This window comes from Chelonia mydas, chromosome 3, assembly GCF_015237465.2.
Source record: "Chelonia mydas isolate rCheMyd1 chromosome 3, rCheMyd1.pri.v2, whole genome shotgun sequence".
NCBI classification, from domain to species: domain Eukaryota; kingdom Metazoa; phylum Chordata; order Testudines; family Cheloniidae; genus Chelonia; species Chelonia mydas.
In genome coordinates, this window is record NC_057851.1 from 170,641,999 (window position 1) to 170,668,155 (window position 26,157).

The window sequence follows — 26,157 nt, forward strand, 5'->3', positions numbered from 1 at the left end:
ATCACTGGCTTTGCCCCTCAGTGAAGGCCCACAATAGCCTCTGACCTGTAGAAAACTTAGTTCTTTCAATTATATTTGGACGTAGGCTGAAGGATGCATTCGTTGCATGTGAAGGAATAAAACAAGTTGTGGAGTCTCCTTTTCTTCACAACCAGCTGCTACCAAGACTGGACCATCACAAATCTAATGACCTGAAGTCCTGGGTTCACTTAATTAGGATTCAGATGGTTTGGCATTTGGCTCCAAAATTCTGAAGTTAGTCTTTTAACACAGCTGTCTGAGGCACTGAGCCTACTAAATAGCACCAAGACTGTTACCACGCTGGAAGACCAAATATTAAAAGACAGCAAGCATTTTATTTAACTTATACAGATCTCAGCACATGAGGCAATTTTTAAGGATTCATGGTCTGTTGTTTCCTATCATACAAACAGACTGTTTCTACAAAAAATATGTTGTGGATGTGTCTGAGCAGGCCTGGGGCAGGACTTCACGCTACTGGTACCTGTCAGGGAAGGATATATTCAAGAAAAATGCCTGTTTTTGCCACTTAAATGTATTCAAAAAGTTATTGTCATCAAAAGGCAGACAAGAGTCTGGGTAGCTGAAACAACTGAATGAGAGTCTAGCGTATTTCTAGAACTGTGATTTTGTGATGTCAGAACACTTGCTATAGCGAAAGTTTCAATGTTAACTGTTTTCAACTATAAATCTGTTTCCTTTATAATCCTCTGCTTTCACATACAATTCTCTGATTCATTCACCTTTCAGTCTGAATGGTTCTTGCTCAGTCTCTAATCAAAGAGGGTTTTATTTTTTTTTTCACCCTTTCTAAAAGAGCAAAAAGGTTTTTTGTAAATTTATGGGATTGTGTTTTTGAGGGATTGTAAAAAAACAAACCTAACTACTAAATACTAGTAGTTTTGCAAGGTTTGAAAAAGTTCTTTCAGTTAATAAACCTGAATAGTATTTACTGAATATATACTGAAAATGTTTTATATTTACAGCTGTGGATTCAAATGAGTCATGCCTACAAGTTCAGCTATGTGAGTGAGCATTTGGTTGTTAATTTTATAAAATAGTGCTATTACACATCTGTGGGTGCATAGAAACAAAGAAAAAATAGCTGGTAGTCTAATATTAATAGACCCAAACCTGTATACAAGCCTTCTGAAAAATATACCACATAACCTCCTGCTCAGGAGAAAAGGTGGCCTTCGGAGCATGCCCTGAAAGCCAATAACTTGGATTATGTCAGACCCACATGGGGAAACAAATTATAAAATGTAGGCTCCTCCTGTGCAAGAGATTATCAAATACTGCCTATCTTATTTTCAGGTTTGTGGTGATGGGCATCACCACAGTCTCTAAATACCACTGTAAACCAGAGCACACAAGTGATCTTGGCGGTCATGAAAGCAATTAAGGTGTTTTCTCAGGCAGTTAGGACTCACACTATTCAAGGTCTTATTTATCAATATTCATATTTTGAATTGTACCTAGAAGCAAACAGGGAGACAATGCAGACATTTGAGAAGAGTTGTAACGTGCTGCCTGCATCTAATCTACTAAACAGACTTGCTGCCATGTTCTGAACCAGATGTGGCATCTGTGTGTTCTTCAACTGTAACTTTAAGAACACATTCTAATCAAGTCACAAATGCATACATAACTGTGATCAGATCAACATCAGATAGACTATAAGCTGTCTCAATTATCATCTGAAACCTGCATAGGAGATGATGCTGTGGCAAACCCAGTTTGCAAGAGCAGCTGGCAATCTGGACATATTCCTAAATTATGAGTCTCCTTGACAAAGGACGAAGAAACCTCCTCATATCATAAGGGCAAACATTCTCCTGGGTAAATGCTTTTCTTCTCTACTAAGAATATCCTCTACCTTATCTGTATTGCTTCGGTGAAACTTACAAGGTCCACTGTCAAAGACCAATAGCTATAGTCTTCCCTACCCCGCCTCTAGCATCTCTGTAGGTGCCAAGGGCAAAATCTAATCCATAAATTCCACATGCTAAACAACGCTGGATTCTCTTCCTTTAACTTAAAGAAAATCAAATAAAATTAAATACAAAAAATCTGTTTACAATAGTTTGACTTCCTAGTTGAAATAACAAATTTTCAGAAATGCAAAAGACTAAGGTTCAAAATTCATGTTAATGCTTCATGCTGCACATATGTACTATCATCACTATTTTGTCTTAAGTGTGTACATCCTGTTTACCCCATGCAACAAATGATATGCAAGTGTTTTTGCATTTCCTGACATTTTGTGGAACATCTTACATTGCATTTACATAGTAGTTTGCATTTAACAGAATTATATTAGCACTTTCTTGACATGAGTTTGCACAGGGGGTAGCCTAGCAATAATGATTAGTCAGAGTGTCCTTGGACTGCCAGATCATTTTCCCGTATAGTCTCTTTGGTTTTTGGTTTATTGGTATTTGTTTTTCTTAAAAGCTTTATAAGGATTTTCTTGTTCAAATGAGAAAGCACTGCCAAATCTACTCAGGATGTACCAAGGATGAGGTAGCTCAAGGGATGGAGGAAAGGCAGACATAGTCGGATTAATGTAGTTTGGTGGAAGGAGCTACATTGTTTATTTATCCATTGAAATTTGACTTCCATTTCAAGATAGTATTTTGCTTTAGACATCCTGTATTACCTGACCACATTGAAAAAGCTATTTTTTGAGAAATTATTATTGAATGAGAACCTCCCACACTTTTAGCCAGAAATACTTTCCCTAATGGCAGCTCATTACACAACTTAATGTTTATGAACAGTTTTCCTATGCTAAAATGAGTTATTTTTGGCTCAGTAACAATACTCTAAATGAGGAGTTTACATTTGTGTAGTGTTGGGTTTGATGACTGTATACAGTGATAGATTCTGAAATGATCCTCTCTTCAAGGTAATTCTTTAAGATATGGTACAGATAAGGTGAAAATTCTATTCCTACTTCCTAAGGATATAAAAAATGACACTTGGTGAATGTACAAAAGAAGCCAAGATAACAGTAATGCTCCCTACAAGCATTAGTAAAAAAATTAAGATTCTTTTTCTTTAAGGAAAGATATTGTCAAGGTTGACAGATCAGACTGCATCACAAATGCTCCTGTGCTGTGTCTAGGTTGCATAACATACTTTGACTTTAACTCCAGCCCTCATTTTAAGGAATTTAGACTCTTTGGCCCCAATCCTGCCAACACTTAAAAATGCACATAAACTTTACTGAGGTAATTGATTTCAATGGGACTACTCACATGCAAAAAGCTAAGCATGTGTTTAAGTGTTTGTAAGATCAATATAATACAGACTATAACATATTTACAATACAAACCTGACATTTGTTGAAGAGAAGAGAAATGGTCTTATTTTTTCCCCACATTAATGGTGTCCCTTTTAATTCAGGAATACACAATATTATGCTTATTAGGCTTCTTTTTTAGTGTTAAGATTAAGATATTGTAGCTAGTACAAAGAATCAGAATCTTAGGACTGGAAGGGACCTGACGAGGTCATCTAGTCCGGTCCCCTGCACTCATGGCAGTACTAAGTATTATCTAGACCATCCATGACAGGTGTTTGTCCAACCTGCTCTTAAAAATCTCCATGATAGAGATTTCACAACCAACCTGAGAAATTTATTCCAGGGCTTAACCACGCTGATAGTTAGGAAGTTTTTCCTAATGTCCAACCTAAACTGCCCTTGCTGTAATTTAAGCCCATTTTTCCAGTTTGTCCAGATCATTTAGAATTTTAAATACTATCCTCCAAAGCACTTGCAACCCCTCCCAGTTTGGTATCATCTGCAAACTTTGTACATGTACTCTCTGTGCCATTATCTAAATCATTGATGAAGATATTGAACAGAACCAAACCCAGAACACACATATAAAAGAAAATAAATCACTTATAAAAAAATACACTGGGCCAAATACAGTTGTGGTGTAAGCAGGAGGCGTTCCAGTGCAGTCAGTGGAGACGCACCCACTTGTGCCAGGGCTGATTTTCACCCATTGTGACACTTCTCTGCAAAGACAAAAGTTAATATTCTATCTGCATTTATAATCAGTTTAATAAATCACAGGCAAATTACCTGTAAATGCAAAGTATTAAAATGTAAAGCTTAGCCAAATTTTAGTATTATGATGTTTTCTCGTTAGACAACTTTAGATATAAACACACTTCATTATTTATTTCCTAAAACATATGTACAGTTCACTTTAGTTTGTTTTCATTTACTAAATGGTAACAATTGTGTGACGTTGCACTCCATATTTTTATGGAAATATGCTTATGAATGTGAATATGATGTAACTAAATATGCTTTATGCAAAAGGTCTCTTGTAAGGTATCACAACAAAGGTTGTAACCGACTGAATGTATTCCTCCTATTTGTATGCATGTATCATTCTTGTATCTGAAGCTAGAAATATGAAGTATAACGCGGAGGTTCTACTGTAATTATGCAAAGTGCGGGCCATTAATGGTGGTTTAGAATCTTGATGGCTCCCATTGACTAGGACAATTGGTTGTAAATGGTTTATTTACCTGCATTCCTGTGGGCTAACTCAGGAAGAATGGAGAATAGGGGGGTTAGTGACATGTGACTGTGTCATGTGATACTGGAATCCATCTTAATCCTTGTACTTTTCCACTGATGAGGCGGACGTGGGGACAAGCACAGACAAGATTCCTACCTGTGCCAAAGCTATAAAAGGGGGTGGAGCAGGACAAACAGTGTGGCCAGTCATGAGAAAACCCCTGCTTACGACGACGTGAGATGTCTGCTGGAACTAACAAGGATTGTACTGGGGAAACGATTAGGCCCAGACTAGGAAGGAGTCCAGTCTGTGAAAGAAGCTCATTGGAACATCTCTGAGGGTGAGATATTACCTGTAATCAGTTTCTTAACGTATTAGGCTTAGACTTGCATATTTTTGCTTTATTTTGCTTGGTGACTTACTTTGTTCTGTCATTACCTGAAACCACTTAAATCCTACTTTTTACACTTCATAAAATCACTTTTGTTTATTAGTAAACCCAGAGTAAGTGATTACTACCTGGGGGAGCAAACAGCTGTGCATCTCTCTCTATCAATGATATAGAGGGCGAACAATTTATGAATTTACCCTGTATAAGCTTTACACAGAGCAAAACAGATTTATTTTATCTATAGTCTGGCATTTCCTAATTTTTTTTGAATGTTTGACTCGACAGCCTAAATAACCTATTTTAATGAGATTTCTGTATGCAATTTCCTCATTTGTAAAAGAAAAATAAATACAAATTCTATTATGTGCAACAGTAACAACCTCACATCATCAATAGGGTTTGATTCCTGAACCTGCAGCACAGTTAAGCTAGAGACTAACTACATCAGCTGGCAGCATAAGAAAGCTCCAGTTGCCCACTTCCCACCCAGCATGATAATAGCTATGTGCTGGAAGCTAGGGCAACTTGACTCTATTCCCTCACCCAGAAGGTGGGGTAAGCTCTTTCCCCATATAGTGCCCCCAGAGAGGGATGGGCTGCTGTGGCCATGTGCTGGGTTGGGTCAGGAGTAGGGGCTAACAGAATGAGTCTCCCCACAATTCTAGGTGAGGCTGTCTGCTCCCGTGGTGTGCAGCTACATCTTTTGTAGTAGCGGGGGGTCCCCAACTTAGAGTAGAATGTTCATGTGCAATTCTAGTTTTGGCTTGCTCTATTGTAGCACTTCTGCATAAAGAACAATTTAAGGTCTCAAGAACATATCACAGCATATAACTGAATAATTAAGTTACATCTTACAGGAAACTAAATACATCTGTTTTCAGAATCAACACCAAATAAAATCAAATCTCTCTCTACTCATTTTCTATAGTACAGTATCAGATGTTAACAATGCAACTAATGCCAGCTAGGGAGTTTCAACACAATCATTCAGACTAGTGGCTTGAAACAAAAACACAAACAGGAGCAGTAAAAATCAGCAATTGCTAGCTGATTTCTAAAGTCTTTTACTCAGGTTGCTATTTGAGCCAAAAATTACTGAAAAGCCTTTTAAATAGCAGTTTCCCACCTCCTTTAATGCCGATGACCTTTTTACAGTTTTTCTTTCCCACTATCAGCTTGTGATAGCATGTGATTAACTTGGTGACAGTAGTTGCCATACTAGTTGTCACACTACACACCGAATCCAGAAGCAACTGGCTTAGGCAACCTACTCTATGGATGCAGAATTAGAGAAAACTGGAGCCCAGATTAGGGTTTACTTAAAATTTGGCACAGGATGCCATGAAGTAAAATACAGTAACTTATTTACATATCTCAAAGATACCTGCATATGTATACTATTAAAATTGAACATAAATTGATACTTCAAAAATTGCAACATTTCAGTGTTAGCACAATATTTAATCCAATACTAGAAAGGTAAACTAACACGTTTTTTCCCACAATTTTAAACTGTAGATTTGACAATTACAATTCAATGTCACATTTTTATTTGAGAACATTATGTCCACAATTCTTCTCTGTGCACTACACAATGGAAAATTCTGCATAATGGAAAATTCTGAAGCAATTTTTATTATTTTATAATACACAGATCTGATTTATGTGGCTTCAAAAATGATGTAAGTCATTACATAAGGGCAAACATTCTTTTAAAAGGAGAAACACATTAAATTAAAAACTGATGTTGTAATAACTTAATTCACAAGTGATCTTCCAAAGTGCTGAATGCCTCTGCAAGCGATACTTATGGGAATTGAGGGTGCTAAGCACTCAAAGAAACATTACAAATCTTGCAGGATCAGGTTCAAATATGCAAGAATTAAGGGACTGACTCATCTGTAACTATACCAATATGATATAAAGAGTTACATGTGATAAGTAGCAAAGAGTCCTGTGGCATCTTATAGACTAACAGATGTATTGGAGCATAAGCTTTCATGGGTGAATACCCACTTCGTCAGATATATGTAGTGGAAGTTTCCAGAGGCAGGTATAAATAATGATAAGTAGTCCACTTGAAAGGCTCTTTCAGCCCTATGGTGGGGCATACTGAACATGTTACAATAGTTATGCGAAAAGATATTCACAGCCGGATCTTTATTTTAGGAGACACGAAAATCGTGGAAAGATTTCACAAAGTGAATAATTTGGCATTATGAATGCATAACACAACTCTAACCCTTTCCAGGCTAGATATTTGTATTCATAAAGCTAGACTTTAATAACTTTCTAATGTCAAGCTTTTTTCTGTCATTGCTATAATTAATATTCTATTGAATTTTCATTACAAACACATGCACCTTCTACAGAACTTGGTTTATTGATTTTTAAAAAACACATAGGTGGATGAGGGTTACAAAAATAAGGTCACATAGTAATTTAGGGCATGATATAATGAACTCAATGAAAAGATTAGCTCTCCTGTTCTAAAATACATTCCTAGTATGTACAAAATTCTCTCTCTTTCCCCTCCCCCACAACTCAACATACTAAAACTTAAGGCAAAAGCATCCCGTCCTCCCACACTATTCAACCGTCTATTCTCCCTCACCATCGAATTACCCACTCCTCACTCCACATGGTAAACCCAGTAAATCAACCTGGGAACACACCGCACCCACAATCAACCCCTTCCTCAGCTCATGTCCCCTTGACTTCCACCTCACTCCTGCGAGCATAGTTCCAGTTAATAAATTACAAACTAAGGAATTAATTTCTGGAAAGGAGAACCATTGAGATACTAGATGACTACAAGATTACTACAGTAGTTCTTTGTAATGGATTTGCACCCATAAGAGTCAAATCAGCTGCATTATGTTGAATGAAACATGTATTTTACTTTAAAATGTTGTGAGACTGAAAGAGAGAGACGAAGGGACAAGCCTGCCTCCTACAGCATAATACAGCCATACAAATAACTATGTTCAAAACAACATTAAAAAGCTAAACTGTATCCTAGAAAGGAATGGAACTGAGTTAAAGCTGAAATCTAACCTAGCAGAACAGAGAAAATCATTGTAGAATGTGTGTCACAAACTCACCTACCGTTTAGCAAGCTAAAACCTCCCAGTACAATGCGGTGGACTGACAACATTTTAGTACTTAGTCTTACTTTATTTTGACTAAAAGTATTCAAAAGCTTTAATTAAATCTTTCAGGGGTTTAATTTCTGTTTCCCTATCTACTCTTTAGAGTGAAAGGAGAAAATGCCCTATGCAACTGACCCGAATAGGATGGTTAATGACTACCAAAGCCCATGCACAGCTTATATGCTAATATTAATATAAAGGTTGTTACATGTGACTATTACACACAGTATACTTAATTTTGATCTTCTCTACATTGGTATAAATTAGACGTAACTCCACTTAAGTCAATAGTGATTCACTTCAACGTAAACACAACTGTGATCAGACTTCAGCCTTATGGACCTATATTATGATATACATAATAAAAATCTGTGTGTATAGAATTACTACTATCATGTTTACAGTTTTTAAACGTAAATGTCTCCATGTTATAATTTAAATTATTGGTTATCTGGGAGGGGTTTGGTGGGTTGTGTGTCTTTAAACTGAATCAAAATGGACTCTGTCCTCAATACAGGCCAATGTAATGATCTACAGCATCTCATTATGCAACAAAGCTGATGTTATTTTCATAATTAGTTTAAATAATAGCACCAGAACATTTGAGTTTTCCTACAATGAAAAGAGATTTCTTTAAATAGTCTTCTTCCAGTATTCATACCAAAGATCATGTGCAAATTTCTGTTTAAGGTCGATTACATTTTTTCCCACAGTTAAGTTATAATTCCTTGGAAGCAGGTGGTGAGAAGTGTCATTTTAAAGTTGTGTAACTTCAACATTTATCAAGTGAGGAAATGTGCAAGATTATTCCATAGAATTCAGTCATGGGTCTCTTCTATAAAGGGTGATCATGCAAATTGTGTAATGATTTTGCACTGTGGACAAATGTCCACTTAGAATCAAACTATTTTAAAGACGTGTAAAACTAGATTTTGAACCCTGGAGGCCAGAAACAAACGAAAAGCTAGCTCACCAATCAACTGTACCACGGAGATGTTTCATCAGGGAAACAATGACAACCCTAAATTATGGATGTGATAAGTTTGACTCTAAGAATAATGACCTTGTACATTCATTCAGAAAGCCTTATCTTCTTTATAAAAGACTCCAGGACATGTTGCTTCCTGCAATCATGTATCAGAGGGGTAACCGTGTTAGTCTGTATTCACAAAAATAATGAGGTGTCCGGTGGCACCTTAAAGACTAACAGATTTAATTGGGCATAAGCTTTCGTGGGTAAAAAAACCACTTCTTCAGATGCGTGGAGTGAAAATTACTGATACGGGCATAAATATATATATTGGCACATGAAGAGAAGGGAGTTACCTTACAAGTGGAGAACCAATGTTGAAGGCCAATTCAGTCAGGGTGGATGTGGTCCACTCCCAATAATTGATGAGGCGGTGTCAACACCAAGAGAGGGGACATTGCTTTTGTAGTGAGCCAGCCACTCCCAGTCCCTATTCAAGCCCAACTTGATGGTGTTAAGTTTGCAAATGAATTCTAGTTCTGCAGTTTCTCTTTGACGTCCGTTTCTGAAGTTTTTTTTGTTGAAGAGTGGCTACTTTTAAATCTGTTACTGAGTGTCCAGGGAGACTGAAGTCCACCCTATACCGGAAACCTACTGACCATTGTACTTACCTACTTGCCTCCAGCTTCCATCGAGAACACATCACAAAATCCATTGTCTACAGCCAAGCCCTAAGATATAACCGCATTTGCTCCAAACCCTCAGACAGAGACAAATACCTACAAGATCTCTATCAAGCATTCTTAAAAGTACAATACCCACATGGGGAAGTGAGCAAACTGACTGACAGAGTGAGATGGGTACCCAGAAATCACCTACTACAGGACAGGTCCAACAAGGAAAATAACAGACCACCACTGGCCATCACGTACAGCCCCCAGCTAAAACCTATCCAGCGCATCAACAATGATCTACAACTTATCCTGGAAAATGACCCCCACTCTCATAGGCCTTGGGAGGCCGGCCAATCCTCGCCTACAGACAGCCCCCCAACCTGAAGCAAATACTCACCAGCAACTACACACCACACCACAGAAACACTAACCCAGGAACCAATCCCTGTAACAAACCCCATTGCCTTCTCTATCCCCATATCTACTCTAGTGACACCATCATAGGACCCAACCACACCATCAGGGGTTCATTTGCCTGCACATCTACTAATGTGATATATGCCAACAATGCCCCTTTGCCATGTACATCAGCCAGACGGACAGTCTCTACGTAAAAGGATAAATGGACACAAATCAAACATCAGGAATGGTAACATACAAAAGCCAGTAGGAGAACACTTCAATCTCCCTGGACACTCAATAACAGATTTAAAAGTAGCCATTCTGCAACAAAAAGTCTTCAAAAACAGACTTCAAAAGAGAAACTGCAGAGCTACAATTCATTTGCAAACTTAACACCATCAAGTTGGGCTTGAATAGGGACTGGGAGTGGCTGGCTCACTACAAAAGCAATTTTCCCTCTCTTGGTATTGACACCTCCTCATCAATTATTGGGACTGGACCACATCCACCCTGACTGAATTGGCCTTCAACACTGGTTCTCCACTTGTAAGGTAAATCCCTTCTCTTCATGTGCCAATATATATTTATGCCTGTTTCTGTAATTTTCACTCTATGCATCTGAAGAAGTGGGTTTTTTACCCACGAAAGCTTATGCCCAAATAAATCTGTTAGTCTTTAAGGTGCCACTGGACTCCTCGTTGTTTTTATTGCAGTCATATCTGTTTATATTGTAAGAGAAAGAGGAAAATGAAAAAACTTACCCATTTTTACTAAACACCCTTATCCATGCTTGAATGTTTGGTCCCAGCATACACAAGCAGTGTAAAGTAGTAAATGTAGATAGGAGTACTGCAAACAGAAATGTCTCAAGCACTGACCTATAAAGGAGGGACAAACTTTTTTAGTTAATTTTATGTTAAGAGCAATGAGTCTAAAGTTTTTTTAAAAATGCCAGCTCCATTAGAAAATGTGTACACCTTCTTAAAACTAATCTAGCAAGATAAGTTTCTTCTGTTCAGCCTTTAGGAATAAAGGGAAAGGAATACAATATCCCCAGATAGCCCCATATCTGCTAAACAAACTAAAAACTGTAGTAATTCATCTGAAATATTTGGGTCCTGTACAACTTTAACAGACACATTGGTAATTTGTATGGACAGTCACTTTAGTTCAAAAGTATCCACTGATTATTTACTTTCCCAAATCTTTCATCTTTCTTGTTTGACTGTGGAAGCAGATAATGAGCTTTACCTGCATGATGATGTCATTGCTCAGCATCTCAATACCACTTTCAAATAGCAGCCATGATAGATGCAAAGCAGGTTTCCCCCTATAACTTACATCCCAAATGCTAATACGATAGGAAGAGAAAGAAGGACGTGGGACATTTATACAACTATAGTAGAACCTCAGTTACAAACACCAGAGTTATGAACTGACAAGTCATCCCTCCAAAAAAGCAAAATACAGTACTGTATTTAACGTAAATTACTAAAAAAATAAAGGGAACGCTTAAAAAAAAAGTTGACACGGTAAAGAAACTGTTTCTGTGCTTGTTTCATTTAAATTAAGATGCTTAAAAGCAGACTTTTTCTTCTGCATAGTAAAGCTTCAAAGCTGTATTAAGTCAATGTTTGGTTGTAAACTTTTGAAAGAACCACCATAACATTTTGTTCAGAGTTATGAACATTTCAGAGTTAAGAACAACCTCCATTCCCAAGGTGTTTGTAACTTTGAGGTTCTAGTGTACTGCAACTTTCCCACGCTGTTTTTTTTCTTGATCACTGTTCCATGTAGATTATAAAACAGAATGAACATATACTAAAAGGCAAGTGGTCAGTTGTCTGTTTTAATTCCTACTAGTGCCTGCCTCAAAATATATACAGACAATGGGTGAGGTCCTGCTTCTACTGAAATCGATGGGATTGCCATTGACTTCATTTGGGCCAGGACTTAACCCAAAGCCTTTTAACCAATATTTGTAAGGAGCTTTAAAGCTTTTAGGTGAAGATAGGGTTTTCAGACTTACTCTATTAGTGGTGCTCCATAAAGAATGATAATTCCATGAAACAGTATACATGATATGAAGAAGAACACACAGCATTTTAGAAATCTGGTTACCTAAAAAAAAAAAAGAAAAAAACCATCACTAAATATCAGGATAATGCTCTGTAAATAGTACATTAAGCAATATACATTCTTCATTTTATCAACAGTGTTCCACTATGCCTACCTTGGAAACATGCCATTCAAATTATTACATTGGGCTATGGTTGAAACTAATAATTTAATATAAAAGTTTTCCTGTGTTTAGTGTTTTAAAAATAAAAATCACACTTCAGTTTTGTGTGTTTTACCTACTGTACTACTATTACAAATAACACCTACAATTACTATAACTGAGAAGGATAACATGAAGAAAAATGTTTCCCAGTTTGTTTCCCGTGCACCTTTGACAGTACTTGTGTTGTATGCTTCTTTTATTGGAATGCATCTTCCACAAAGTACTAAGGAAGATTAGAAAATAAACAAAATATTTTAAAAATTGGCAGAGAGACTCCGAGACATCATAGTATATAAAACTATATTTGACTTCAACTACATTTTAAAACTGACTAGATTTCAATGTGACAGTGCCACTTTCAGAAATGGGTATCTAACTTTCTACAATCCTGTAATAGGGGTTCTCAAACTTCATTGGACCGCGACCCCCTCTGAAAAGAAAAATTACTACAGGACCCCAGGAGCGGGGACCGAAGCCTGAGCCCACCCAAGCCTCACCACCCCAGGGGATGGGGTGGCAAAGCCGAAGCCCAAGAGCTTCAACACCAGGCAGAGGCCCTGTAACCTGAGCCCTGCCACCTGGGACTCAGCAAGTCTAAGCCATACCTGGCAACCCCATTAAAATGGGGTCATGACCCACTTTGGGGTCCCGACCCACAGTTTGAGAACAGCTGATGTACATAATATTTTTTAAAATACATCATTAATTTTCTACCAGTTTATATGGTACTCATTTGTTACCTGTTTTTCTTCTGTAGGAGTCTGATGAGCAGTTTTGATTAAAGAAGCACCACCCAAATCTGAGTGGTTCTATTCAAATCAAGTCACAAAGGAAACTTCCAACATTAGTTAAGTTTCATGTTCCTTGTAAAGTTTTTAAGTTTGTTTTTTTTTCAAGTCACAAACCCTAAAAAAGGTTTTTTTAAATATTTTTTGTATCATTTTTCCCCTTATCAAATAAATCAATGTCACCTCACACACTGTGTGCAAAATTATTGCTTTCAAGCTATTTGGCTTGTCAAGCTATTTGAACATCACCAAATTCTTAGTAACAGTGGTCTAACCCCTTGGCTCAGCAACTGAGGTGCAGAAGAAAGGTGATGTGAAGATGCTTTTGTGCTTCCCCAATCCTGGGCTTGCTGGGTACTGGTCCAGACCCCCATGCTAAAATTAATTTCTTTGTGTTCACATTCCCCATACCTCACTTGCAAAATGTAGTATTATAGTGTCTTTTATAAAATTGCAGTGCCTGTGGGAGCTGGCTTGGTTGTTCAAGTGACCATAACTATCCATTCCAATACTTTCCCAATTAATTTTGCTACACTTTACCTTCATTTAAATTTCCATGGGTTTGATTTTTTTTTTTTAAAAAAAACACTTTCAAGATTTTACTGTTTTTCTTTATCAAATTATTGCTATGTCTTAACAACTATTAACTGCAGAGGAGAACAAACCTCTCCATAATGCTGGTTTAGGCCCTAATCCTGCAGTGACCTGTGTCTATATAGACCTCTGCATTCATAAGAGTCCGACGGACTTCTGCCAGAGTGGAGCTTATTGGGAGATCATTGTCTTAGACTATAAACCACCAGTTCTTGAAAACACACTAAGACATATCTTAGCAAGGACCCCTGGGTTTGCTGACAGTGTCAGAGATAGAAAGATCCCAGTTGGAGTGGAGTTGGCAGTATCAGGACTCCTGGGTCCTCTACCTGACTCTGGGAGGGGAGTGGGGTCTAGTAGTTTGAGTACAGAAATACTCCCTCCTGAAAATTGAGTAGAAGAGAATGTTTAACATTGATGAAAATACTGGAAAACTCATTTTAAAAGATAACACACACTTACTCAGCTCATTTGCGAAGGCCAAGATTTGACAACCAAGCACTTTAACGTATTTTGTCCTTTTACTTTCCTAGTTGATTCCTTCAGTAAAAAGATAGTCAATCCTCCCTCAAAGCTACTAGCATCAAGTTAACTATACAGAGTCTTACCTTGTGAGCAAATGAAATTCTCTTAGAAGATGGATTTGGTTTAAGTACTATATACAAGATTATATTTACAGTTGTTACACAAATAGAACAGATACACAACCAGATAAGGTGCGTTCCCAAAACTGAGAAGTTCTCCAAGAAGAAAGGTGGAACAACAGTTGTTAGGATAATGGAAAATACACAGACAATGTGGGCAGACAGCAGTCTCTTTATTTCTGTATCTTTCATGGTGTTCTATCGTGACTATCCACCTACAATAAAGCAAATAACATTATTGTGGTTAATTACTGAAAGGCTTAAGAGGGAGGAAAAAATATTATTTTTCCTGGTTGGAATGCATAGCAAGATAAATTATGTGCTGTTCTAAACCAGAAAACTCAGTTTAGGAGCAATCATGATGTTTCATTCCAAAAAAGTTTCAGAATAAAAAAGCCAGCAATAAAATACTTGAAAATTGGTTACCCAATGGTTCAAAAGCTGGCTGAACTGAATACTCACATACACTAGATGATGCTGATTCACTGCTGATTAATTTGATTTTGAGCCAACTAATAGGAACATTTTGACGACTTTTTTATATAGAACATTCCTCTGAAGTATTTACAACAACATTGTGAAATACTGGTTCCCATGGTTGAGCACAAAGAGAAAATACATATAAACAAATATGAAACTGAGCATTTTCATTCTCCATGTGAACAAAAGCACACAGAGTAAACAAAAAGTAATCAAACAGCACAAAAAACGAAAAGCAGATTTGAAAAAATAATTGCTTTCATAGTTTGAAGTGTTAAAACATGGGAACACTGAAAAATATATATAAAAATTCTAAATTGATGGAAACTCTTTAAAGAGCAGGTGCTATTTTCAACCTTAACTAACCACTTCTATTCAACCTACATTTGTAACTGTTTGGAGGTAGGGCATTCAAATAACTAAGTTTTAACCCTTACTACATACAAGCAAAAAGAAATTCAAGAAGCTAACTCTTCAGCCCACCCTCTTGTGATTTTCTCAGAGATATGGGGAATCCTGATTTTGCTGGGCAAGACAAAACAATTACACAGTCTTGTAAGATACACTGGGGAGGGGGAAGGGTTCCTGCTCAATATTATTCTGTACCGTTCTTTGCAACCTGCCACTGGCAACGGATTGTGATAATGTTTCCTGCTACAACATCTGATGCATGGGCCATGCTGATGTTTGCATCCCCAGGCAGTGACAGTCTGCACCACAGGCTTTGTGCCATCGGGCAATTTGCAGAGAGGCAAAATGTCATGACCTGTCTTCTTCCTAGCCTATGTTCAACCTCCCTCAGCCAGCACGTGACCAGCATTCATCCCCCGAAGGCCCTGCGGTGGGGAGAGAGGCAGTGGGGGAAGCAGCGGGGGGAGCAGCCTGCGGCGGGGGTAGAAGCAGCCGGCGGGAGGGGGGAGGCAGTGGGGGGAGGCAGCAGGAGGCGCAGCCTGCGGGGGGGGAGGGGGGAGCAGCCGGCAGGACAGGGGGAAGGCAGCGGGAGGCGCAGCCCCAGGGGAGGGGGATGGAGGTAAGACCATCTTCCTCTTACCTGAGTCACATCCATGAGGCAGTGGGCGGGGCTACACCGAACGCGAGGTCAGAGGTCACGGGGCTCACCTGCCCCTTCGCTTTAGCCTCTGCGTAGGTAGCCGCGCCGGGCGCGTTGCAGAGGACACAAGGGCTGAGATTGACAGGTGGTGGTAACCAATCAGGATAACTTGCTCTGTGATTTGGGCGAACCGATAGGCTGGGTCCGGGGGGGGGGGCAAGCCGAGGCGGAGGCCGGAAGCGGAAGCGGAGAGCCGGCAGTGACGGTTTGTTTACGTTTTCACAGCTGCTGTCTCCCTGCGGCTGGCCGGCGGCGGCGGCGGCGGAGCCTGGCGCGCGATTCTGGCTCAGCATGGTCTGCGAGAAGTGTGAGTCCCCGGGGCAGCCTCCCGCACCCCGCACCCCTTCCCGGCGCCGGGATTGAGACTCCCCCGGGGGCCTGCGCTGAATCCCCGCCCAGGGGCTGAGCCACGACACTGTCCTGTGGCCCCTCCCCCGTTAGCGAGAGGGGCCCAGCGGCCTCTCCGCGGTCCGTTCTCCTGCCCCGCCCCTGCCCTCTGGGCAAGTGGTAGGCCCGCGGGGGCAGGTCTCCCTTTTCGGGCTGGGCCTCATCTCCCCCACCCCCCTTCCTCGGCTGGTAGGTGGGCACCGAGGCCGACATAGCTATGGGCTGAACTGCCCAGGTTTGTGTGGAGCCCTTGCTGCATGGCGCCCACTCGATGTTTGCCCCACCGCTTCTTGGCTGTCCCAGCTGTTGCCCCATGGCTTGAACCTGTGTCATTGCTTCTGTGGGTGAACTGGCATCTCTCACCAAGGGAACCTATAAAGACCAAGCACAGCCTGGCCTCCGATCAGGAGCTTGCTGACCACTGAGTCCAGAAATACATATTTTATGACATTTGTAGTAATAAGCAGCATTTGCTTAGAGGCCTTAATGAAAACTGGGTCTAGTCTCCCCCTGCTGTATGTTCTGTTATAGGTGAGAAGAAACTTGGCACTGTAATTACACCTGACACATGGAAGGATGGAGCAAGAAACACTACAGGTATTGCATTTGAAGATTTACTGAATTGAGGAAGAATTTGTGCTCTTGTTAGATGTCAGTAGATAACTGACCTTCACTTTAGTCAGATTCTTTCCCATGATAATTCAGTCTATTGGGAATGTAACTACTTTGATCTTCTGTGGTGCTGTATGTGTTTGTACTATATCGCAGTACAAAATAATGACGCGTGTAAGCATGGACTAAGAGGTCCTGTTGTCTGCATCTTAATCCTTGGAGTACCCTATATTCATTTTTTCCAACCATTTATTTGCTCTAGTCTACTCACCTTCAACATTTTACTTTGCACCCACCTTCAGGCTAATCTTCCTGATCAGTATTTCACTTGGTTATTCTTGAGTATTTATAAGTATTAAACACATTTATTTTAAAAACATTTATATTGAACTATTACATATTTAGCAGCTAAATGGAACCTGAACACCAGACTAACAAACAGTAGATTTAAAATGGGGTATTGGAGTGTAATTAAGTATGACTGCTCATCCTTTTGGGAGGAAGAGAGAAAGGAAAGGACTCCCTGGTGGTTAAGGCACAGAACTAGGAGTTAGAAACCCTCGGTTCCATTTCCAGCTCTGCCATGGACTTTCTGTCTAATATGGGACAAATAACTAAGGCCTCAATTGTGCAGTGCAGTAGTCCACCCACCTGGAGCTTTACATACCAATTCTTTGAAGACAATAGGAAAAGGACCCAGACCTTTACCCATTTTTTCCCCCTTGACCAAAACCTGTATCAAATTAACTGTACAGTGGAAATGAGAATTCATATATTGAGACCAAATTATAGTTTGTAGAGATTCTCTGATGGAAGTTCCTGTAAATGTACAAAATATTGAGTATGCATTCTCTAAGAGTTATGTTTTAATACAGTGTCTTCAAGCAAGCTGATTGAACTGAGTCTTACGTTAGTCACAACTGTTCATGTCCTTTAGATAACTTTTCATTATTTATAATATATTGCACTTCTGCTACATTTAGTGGATAGTACAGGGGTTCTCAAACTGGGGGTCGGGACCCCTCGGGGGTTGCGAGGTTATTATATGGGGGGGGTCACGAGCCGTCAGCCTCCACCCCAAACTCCGCTTTGCCTCCAGCATTTATAATGGTGTTAAATATATTAAAAAATGTTTTTAATTTGTAAAGGCGGTGGCACTCAGAGGCTTGCTATGTGAAAGGGATCACCAGTACAAAAGTTTGAGAACCACTGGTATAGTAGTAGTAATATGAGAACTCAATGTGGATTCTATTGGACTTTCAAGACTTATGACGTTCCTGGGCTCTTGTTTTGAATGAACTTTTCCCCCTTATTTGATCAAGCCTGGGAGGGGCATATGGGTATGTCTCTTGTTTCTAATTTATTAAATAAGCTTTTTACAAATGACTTTGCTATTAGTCAGTACATTGGTTTATCTTTCCTCTATAAAGAAAGTGGCGGACGAAAATTAAATGAAAATAAGGCACTGACTTCAAAGAAGGCAAGGTTAGTATTGCAATTTTAACTTTACTCAGATAAGAATAAAGATCTTATAAAGTTTTTACTGGGACAAAACTTTTTTCATGTATTTCTGAGTAATTTTTAAAACTGATATACAATTCTCATTGTATTTGTCTGACAGAACACAAGCTATCTGAGGCAAGGACCGTGCAATATTATGATGCTATAAATATTTGTAAACAAACGTATGCATCTTCAGACTCGTCTTGTATTGCTGTGTTCTAGGGAGAACATAGCAATACAACTGCCCAAACTTTGCAATGCTTAAGTCCACCCTAAACTTTCATATATCTGCCTAGTTGTCTTATTTTAGATTTGGTGAGGAAGGGTTTGATATTGTTGAGGAATTGGGAGATCTGGGTTCTGTTATTGCAGGGATGAGCAAACTTTTTGGCCCGAGGGCCACATCGGGGAATAGAAATTGTATGACGGGCCATGAATGCTCACAAAATTGGGGTTGGGGTGTGGAAGGGGGTGCGGGCTCTGGGTTGGGGCTGGGGATGAGGAGTTTGGGTTGTAGGAGGGTGCTCTGGGCTGGGACCAAGGGGTTTGGAGGGCAGGAGAGGGATCAGGGGTGTGGAAAGGGGTGCAGGTTCCAGCTGGAGGTGCAGGCTTTGGGGTGGGGCTGGGGATGAGAGATTTGGGATTCAGGAGGGTGCTCCGGGCTGGGATCGAGGGGTTGGAGAACGGGAGGAGGATCTTTGGAGTACGTAGGAGCCAGAGCAGGGCCATGCCGCATCTTCTGGGAGCCGCATGGTGCGGCCCTGGCCGGAGCTGGGCCGAGCCGCATGGTGCGGCCCCAACCCAGCGCCTCAGCGGGAGCGGGGCCGAGTGGCATGGTGCAGCTTGCGGGCCGGCTGAAAATGGCTCGCGGGCCATAGTTTGCCTACCCCTGTGTTATTTTCTCTGACAAGACTTCCTGTGAGACCATGAGTCACTGAGAAACCTCTGAGTGCCCGTTTATCTACTTGTAAAATAGTGTGATAGTTGTTGGCCTCACAGGAGTGTTGAGGCTTAGTTCCCTTTTTGCAGAGTGCTTAGAGACCATTAGGTGAAAGGTATGGAAGTGCAAAATATTCTATCATTAATAGTTTACAAATAAAGACGTGCATTTGATCAGCTTTGTCTACACGCTGCAGGGGTGTGCAGTGGGCCATATTATTAGCTTCCATATGCCATATTTGGCCTTAGGACTCTTTGAATTTCTCTCTCTCCTAGGCCATAGTTTCTGTGCGTTGTCTGTTTATAGCCACTGTAAGTTCAGTGATTTTGCAATTATCATGATGAGGCAGATGGGAGTATTTTCTCCTATGGCTTTTACATGAACATCTAATGTGTGGAATATTTTATTTTTTCATCCTAGATTTGATCCTTATGGGAAGAACAAATTTGCAATATGCCGGATTTGTAAGAGTTCTGTTCATCAGCCAGGGTCTCACTACTGCCAGGGATGTGCTTATAAAAAAGGTGAGATTTATGTAGCATGACTTTTCCTTCCCCATCCAGCTTGAATTTAGTGCACAAATGGAACTTCACTTGTTTTAATTTTAGGCATCAGAAATAGTAGAGCTGAAGAATAGTTCAAACTTACCTTGGTAGGTTTATGGAAAACTGTTATTGAAGGTTGCTGTTGCTGAGCAACTGCATGAACTCTCTCTTAATATAAAATAATGTGATTGTGATTAAAATTAATTTATAGATTCGTGGATTCCAAGGCCAAGAAGGGACCATAATGATCATCTAGTTTGACCTCCTATATAATGCAGGTCATAAACTTCCACCCCCAAATTCCCCAGAGCATATATGTAGTATTAATTTAAAAATTCCCAGTGAAGGAGAACCCACCATGTCCATTGTTAAAGTGTACCAATGGTTAATTAACCTTGATGTTAGAAATGAACACCTTATTTCCAGTCTGAATTTGTCCAGCTTCAGTTTCCAACCATTGGCTCTTGTTACGCCTTTGCTGCAGTTTTCCCATATAGTCTCAAATTTTACTTTATATTTAATAGTCTCACACCAAAAGAAATGATCTTTAGGTTCCTATAGCATACAAGCCTCACAAGGCCTCTGATTCTGGCTGTGTGGCACAAAAGGAAGAGAGGGTTACCCAGTTTGTGAGAGAATTGAGTGATGGTGGTTCTTGAAGAGTGCATATGTCAATGGTTGTCTTTGTGGCTGACTCTGACTTCCCATGAACCCAGCTGCAATTTATGGCAATCAAATGGAACAACCATATGCCACTGCCAGTAGAAGGATAATGCAAATTTTACTGAAGGAGACTTACTGGCCCAGTTATACAAGTACTTGGTCCATTGTAAATGAAGCTTGCACTAAGCTGAAACTGAGAAGTAAAAGGTTTTAGAGTTAGTCAGTCTGTATCAGCAAAAACAACGAGGAGTCCTTGTGGCACCTTAGAGACTAAATAAATCTATTAGTCTCTAAGGTGCCACAAGGACTCCTCATTGTTTTTAGAAGTAAAAGTTAAAGATCAAATCAGCAGCACAAAGAAGCAGACTATTGCAATGCATCCATTATGGTATATACAATAGTGTTTCCATACCGTTGAGCTTGGCACACACAGGGGTGAATTGATACTCCATTCCTGACTCTAAACTTCCTAGCTTTTATTGGTTTATAACAGACCTTTAATTATATTTAAGGCTGTCAATTAATCGCAGTTTTGCAAGTGATTAACGCAAAACAAATTAGCTAGATTAAAAAAAAAGTAATGATTAATCACAGTTTTAATCACACTGTTAAGCAATAATAGAATACCAATTTAAATGTATTATAAATATTTTTGGATGTTTTCTACATTTTCAAATATATTGATTTCAATTACAGCACAGAATATAAAGTGTACAGTGTTCACTCTATATTTTTTATTACAATTATTTGCAAAAAAAAATAAACAAAAAATAGTATATTTCAATTCACCTGATACAAGTACTATGGTGCAATCTTTTTATTGTGAAAGTGCAATTTACAAATATAGAATTATTTTTTTTTTTACATAACTGCACTCAAAAAGAAAACTGGAAAACTTTAGAGCTTACAAATCCACTCAGTCCTACTTCTTGTTCAGCCAATCACTTAGACAAATAAGTGAGAACAGGTGTTTGCATGACACTGTTGTAGCTGGCGTTGCAAGGTATTTACATGCCAGATATGCTAAACGTTGGTATGACCCTTCATGCTTCGACTTATAGGCACTACAATACTTGTATGAGGTGAATTGAAAAATACTAATTCTTTTGTATATCTTTTTATAGTGCAAATATTTGTAATAAAAAATAATGTAAAGTGAGCACTGTACATTTTGTATTCTGTGTTGTAATTTAAATCAGTATATTTGAAAATGGAGAGAAACAACCAAAAATATTTATAATAAATTTAAATTGGTTTTCTATGATTTAATAGTGCAATTAAAACTGCGATTAATGGTGAGACTTTTTTAATTGCGTGATTAATTGCAATTATTTTTAATCGTTTGACAGCCCGAATTATGTTAGTTATATATGTTTGTTAGTTATTTACCCATAGTGTAGCTGTATCATTGAGACATAAACTGCTTTAGCAGCCATAATATCACTACTGCATGATTTGCCATTTCTGATAAAAATCAAGAGAGCACACAAACAACTTGAGAATGAGAGCTCATTCTACTCATCCGTCAACTTTTCCTGTTTGACAACTTTTTGGAAGAGACACTCTTTATAAAGACTCACAGCCATGAAAATCATTGAAAAGAAATTTACCCAAAAAACCCTCAATATGACTTGTACACCTTATTCTTCATTTTTAGGCATCTGCTCAATGTGTGGGAAAAAAGTCTTGGATACCAAGAACTACAAACAAACATCTGTCTAATTATGTTGAGTGAGGATTTTATGCACTTGTTTCTGAAAATCTTTATACAGTTTAACTTCTAATCTAAAATAGCTTGTGAATATTATTCGAGAGTAATATGTGTCTGAAGGAAAAACTGAAAGACACGTTTGACCAGAAGTCTAAGAGATCTGACTTTTATTATTTTGGCACTAAACTTACCGATGTTTAAAAATAATGGTTTTACACATATTGATATAGTCCTGAATTGCAATGAGATGTCTACTAAGTGTTCAGATCAAAACCACCACCATCATAGCTCATAGATTCTCAGACTTTGTATTCCTGCTAGTCCACTGTTAGGTTTTGACTCGACCACTTACGTAATAGTGTAAACATTTTATAAATGCTTAAAATATGAGATCATGTCAACTCATTAAAGTTGTTGTTCCTGTTCAGTTTCCGTTTACTTTATTTTCTGATAACTTGATGTATTTGTAATTTTCCACATTCAAAAATGAATGGTTACAGTTTTGTCCTGCACTGAGGAATGTTGGTGTGTAGATATAAACAACACTTCACTCTTGTTGAGACTTCTCATTGGTTTACTAACTGGAGTAACATTGGTCAAATTACAACAAATGATTTGAATACTAAATAAAAAATAAACCCAACATGTTACTAATTTAAATTAAAAACTACCAATTTACTTAAATTAATGTTACCTTTGCAGCTGAAGATAGATAGCGGAATGCTTTAGAAATATCTTATCAAGTCTCCTCTGTGAGATTAGTTATTACACCCATTTTTCACAGGGATATCTGCTTGCTCAACACAATAAAATGAATCTTAATGCTAATCCCCTGATATTCTTCATGTCCTACTGTAGTTGGAGTGTGATCTTAAACATCTATTTTGGAACTAAGGTTCTTGAAAGCTGTGCTAGTATAAGTGCTTCAGTAGAACTATGAAGAGTGACCTTCACAAACTGAGTAGGAGGGACTGAAGCTGTACATCCACCTTCCTGGGAAGGAGGGTGCTTATTTGAGAGAGAGAGAGAGAGAAAACCTAGAAGTAGTGGTGATTGTAAAGGTGAGCATACAGGTCTGAACTTTATCTGCTGCTTTTCCTTACTCTTACTGGCCTGTGGCTAATCATAGAAAATTAGGGTTGGAAGAGACCTCAGGAGGTCATCTAGTCCAACCACCGGCTCAAAGCAGGACCAACCCCAACTAAATCATCCCAGCCAGGGCTTTGTCAAGCCGGGCCTTAAAAACCTCTAAGGATGGAGATTCCACCAGCTCCCTAGGTAACCCATTCCAACGCTTCCCCACCCTCCTAGTGAACTAGTTTTTCCTAATATCCAACCTAGACCCTTCCCCACTGCAACTTGAGACCATTGCTCCTTGTTCTGTCATCTGCCACCACTGAGAACAGCCTAGCTTCATCCTCTTTGGAACCCCGCTTCAGGTAGTTGAAGGCTGCTATCAAATCCCCCCTCACTCTTCTCTTCTGCAGACTAAATAAGCCCAGTTCCCTCAGCCTCTCCTCGTAAGTCGTGTGCCATAGCCCTCTAATAATTTTTGTTGCCCTCCGCCAGACTCTCTCCAGTTTGTCCACATCCTTTCTGTAGTGGGGGGCTCAAAACTGGACCTGATACTCCACATGTGGCCTCACTGAGGGGAATAATCACTTCCCTCGATCTGCTGGCAATGCTCCTACTAATGCAGCCCAATATACCATTAGCTTTCTGGGCAACAAGGGCACACTGTTGATTCATATCCAGCTTCTCATCCATTGTAATCCCAAAGTCCTTTTCTGCAGAATTGCCGCTTAGCCAGTTGGTCCCCAGCCTTTAGCAGTGCTTGGTATTCTCCATCAGGTGCAAGAAATATTAATAAAAGTACTACAACTATCCTGAGCTAAAGGACTGTTAACTGTTTGTAGCAGCCTAAGTCAAGAGAATGCTCTTCCAAAGCTACCAGGACTTGTAGGGATTTTAAGTCTTTAGAATCCTCCTTTCTCCTCCCACTGAAGTATCACTTAAGCACTGAGAGTATCATATGCACCATGTACAGCTACACAAGGATTTGTTTTTGTTTCCTTATATGTAATATGTGAATATTTTAAACCTATATTTTTTTCTAAGGGTCGGTGTATGGGTTCCCCCTTCAGCTCCTGGAAACCCTGGCTGGTAAGCCTTCCTTGTGAATTAAGCAGCACACACAGTCCACCAGGGCACTTCCACCAAGCATCTTTATTATTGTTTATATTCTAGGTACATCCCAGCAGTTATATGAAGCCCCTTTCTGCTCCCTGTTTCAGCCTTTTATACTGCCTGCTTTCTTCTCAGCACTGTCCAGCTGGCAAGATAATTACCCCATTAGCTCATTAGGCTTCATACAGATGCAAGTGATCCCTTCTACCCTTCCAAACCCAGACTACCTCAGTCACTCCTACTCTCTACACCCAGTGCCAGGGGTGTTTTAAGTGGCTGGCTTCCAGTGGCCTCAAATTATGGTGGCTAACATCACCCCATCACAGGGTCCCTTCCCTTGCTACCACTATCCCTTTTTGCTTGATTTGCAACTCCCTTCAGCTATCACTCGTTTGTTTCATTCTGTGAATAGCTGTATTGAGTTTAATTTTTCTCTTGTTGTCACAACTATTACTGAAACAACTTCATGATTCACCCAAGAAATACTGTGAACTGTTGCTGGTGATATTTCCTGATGGGAGGTGGAGAAAACTGAGCTATGAAGAAAACATTAGGTGTGGCAAGCCAGTCTGTTTGCAGCCCGCCTTCTCCAACTGCCCTGCTGCAGCAGAGCTGGATGCAGGTTTTGTGGGGTGCTGTATTGATATAAGCCCCTGCTGGTTGTCAGTATTCAGTATAGAACAGTTTCAGGGGAAGGGTTTGGCAACCAGGCCAGGGATTAAAGAACTCCTTTTAATGAAGGGGATAGAGAAGAAGGGAAATGAAAGTGTCAGCTTTTCGGATGGAATATAACAGGAGTGTGTATCATATGTCTTGACAGTGACCTCAAGTAAGTCTTTTGTGGTGGGGGTGGTTTCCCCACAGGAGTAGAGCTCTGTGCAGCTACACACTTGGATAATGAAGAGGGCTGGCCTAGTGCTTCAGAGTGGTGCCTGTTACTAACTCCTGTATGGTAGTTTGAATGTATCCCTCAGAGCAGCAGTTATCTGCCACTGCCACATTTCATCCTCCCAGTAGAAAGAGTCCATGGTGATGGCTGTAGTAGTGGTGCTGTGTCTTGGCAAAGACCTAAAGAAATAAGTGATGGAAAACATGTCATGTTCCTTTCTATCCCAGGTCGGGAAGTGACAGTAACATTGCTATGGTCAGCCAGCAGTCACTGGTTGAAATACACTACTTTTACCTCCTGAGGTATGTTTCTACTCCTGTGGAAACTACCAGGCCAAAACCTGCATAAGTGCTCTAATATGACAGTTTTAAAACTTTTGTTTGCCTTTTCTACACAGAGCTGATGTATCATCAAAAAGTAATTGGAAAAAACTGGTATTTACAAGATCATTACAGGCACAATAATTTCTTTAAATACCTTAATTTCTTCCTTTGCTTCTGCCAAGCCATGCCTTGACTTTCTTTGGAAGCAGTCTTGGATCTTCTGTCTCCCTGTTTTAGGGAGAGCCTGGTAAAGGCATGGTTATTAAATTCAGTGGAGCTCTGCTGATTTACACCAGAAGAAAATGGAGCCCAATGGAAGAACAGTGTAAAATCAAGTCC

At 39.5% G+C, this 26,157-nt stretch overlaps 2 protein-coding genes across 3 annotated transcripts in view; one reads left to right on the forward strand and one right to left on the reverse strand.

Annotated features, from left to right (window-relative positions):
• Positions 1-16,169, reverse strand: part of PIGF (phosphatidylinositol glycan anchor biosynthesis class F) — a 46,654-nt gene extending 30,485 nt beyond the window's left edge. Inside the window, exons 1-4 of one of the 2 annotated variants that reach the window (XM_037895860.2) lie at positions 15,999-16,169; positions 14,432-14,682; positions 12,187-12,278; positions 10,919-11,035 (exon numbers count right to left, since the gene is read on the reverse strand). In XM_037895860.2, the coding sequence (XP_037751788.1) occupies positions 10,919-11,035; positions 12,187-12,278; positions 14,432-14,659 (437 nt within the window). In that variant the 5' untranslated portion in view covers positions 14,660-14,682; positions 15,999-16,169. The remainder of the gene's footprint in view (positions 1-10,918; positions 11,036-12,186; positions 12,279-14,431; positions 14,683-15,998) is intronic. The other variant, XM_043543793.1, reaches the window with a different exon arrangement.
• A 39-nt stretch (positions 16,170-16,208) lies between these two features.
• On the forward strand, positions 16,209-22,846 carry CRIPT (CXXC repeat containing interactor of PDZ3 domain). Its single transcript, XM_037895861.2, has 5 exons — positions 16,209-16,365; positions 16,977-17,042; positions 18,488-18,542; positions 19,921-20,024; positions 22,366-22,846. The coding sequence occupies exons 1-5, from the start codon at positions 16,350-16,352 to the stop codon at positions 22,428-22,430; spliced, it is 306 nt and encodes a 101-aa protein (XP_037751789.1). The 5' UTR covers positions 16,209-16,349; the 3' UTR covers positions 22,431-22,846.
• The last annotated feature ends 3,311 nt before the right edge of the window (positions 22,847-26,157 follow it).

What these genes read in the sequence shown, in the direction of transcription:
- CRIPT (XM_037895861.2), top strand. An exon ending in CTGACTTCAAAGAAGGCAAG is followed by an intron (nt 18,543 to 19,920) that starts GTTAGTATTGCA and finishes TTTTCATCCTAG; the next exon opens with ATTTGATCCTTATGGGAAGA. An exon ending in GGGATGTGCTTATAAAAAAG is followed by an intron (nt 20,025 to 22,365) that starts GTGAGATTTATG and finishes CTTCATTTTTAG; the next exon opens with GCATCTGCTCAATGTGTGGG.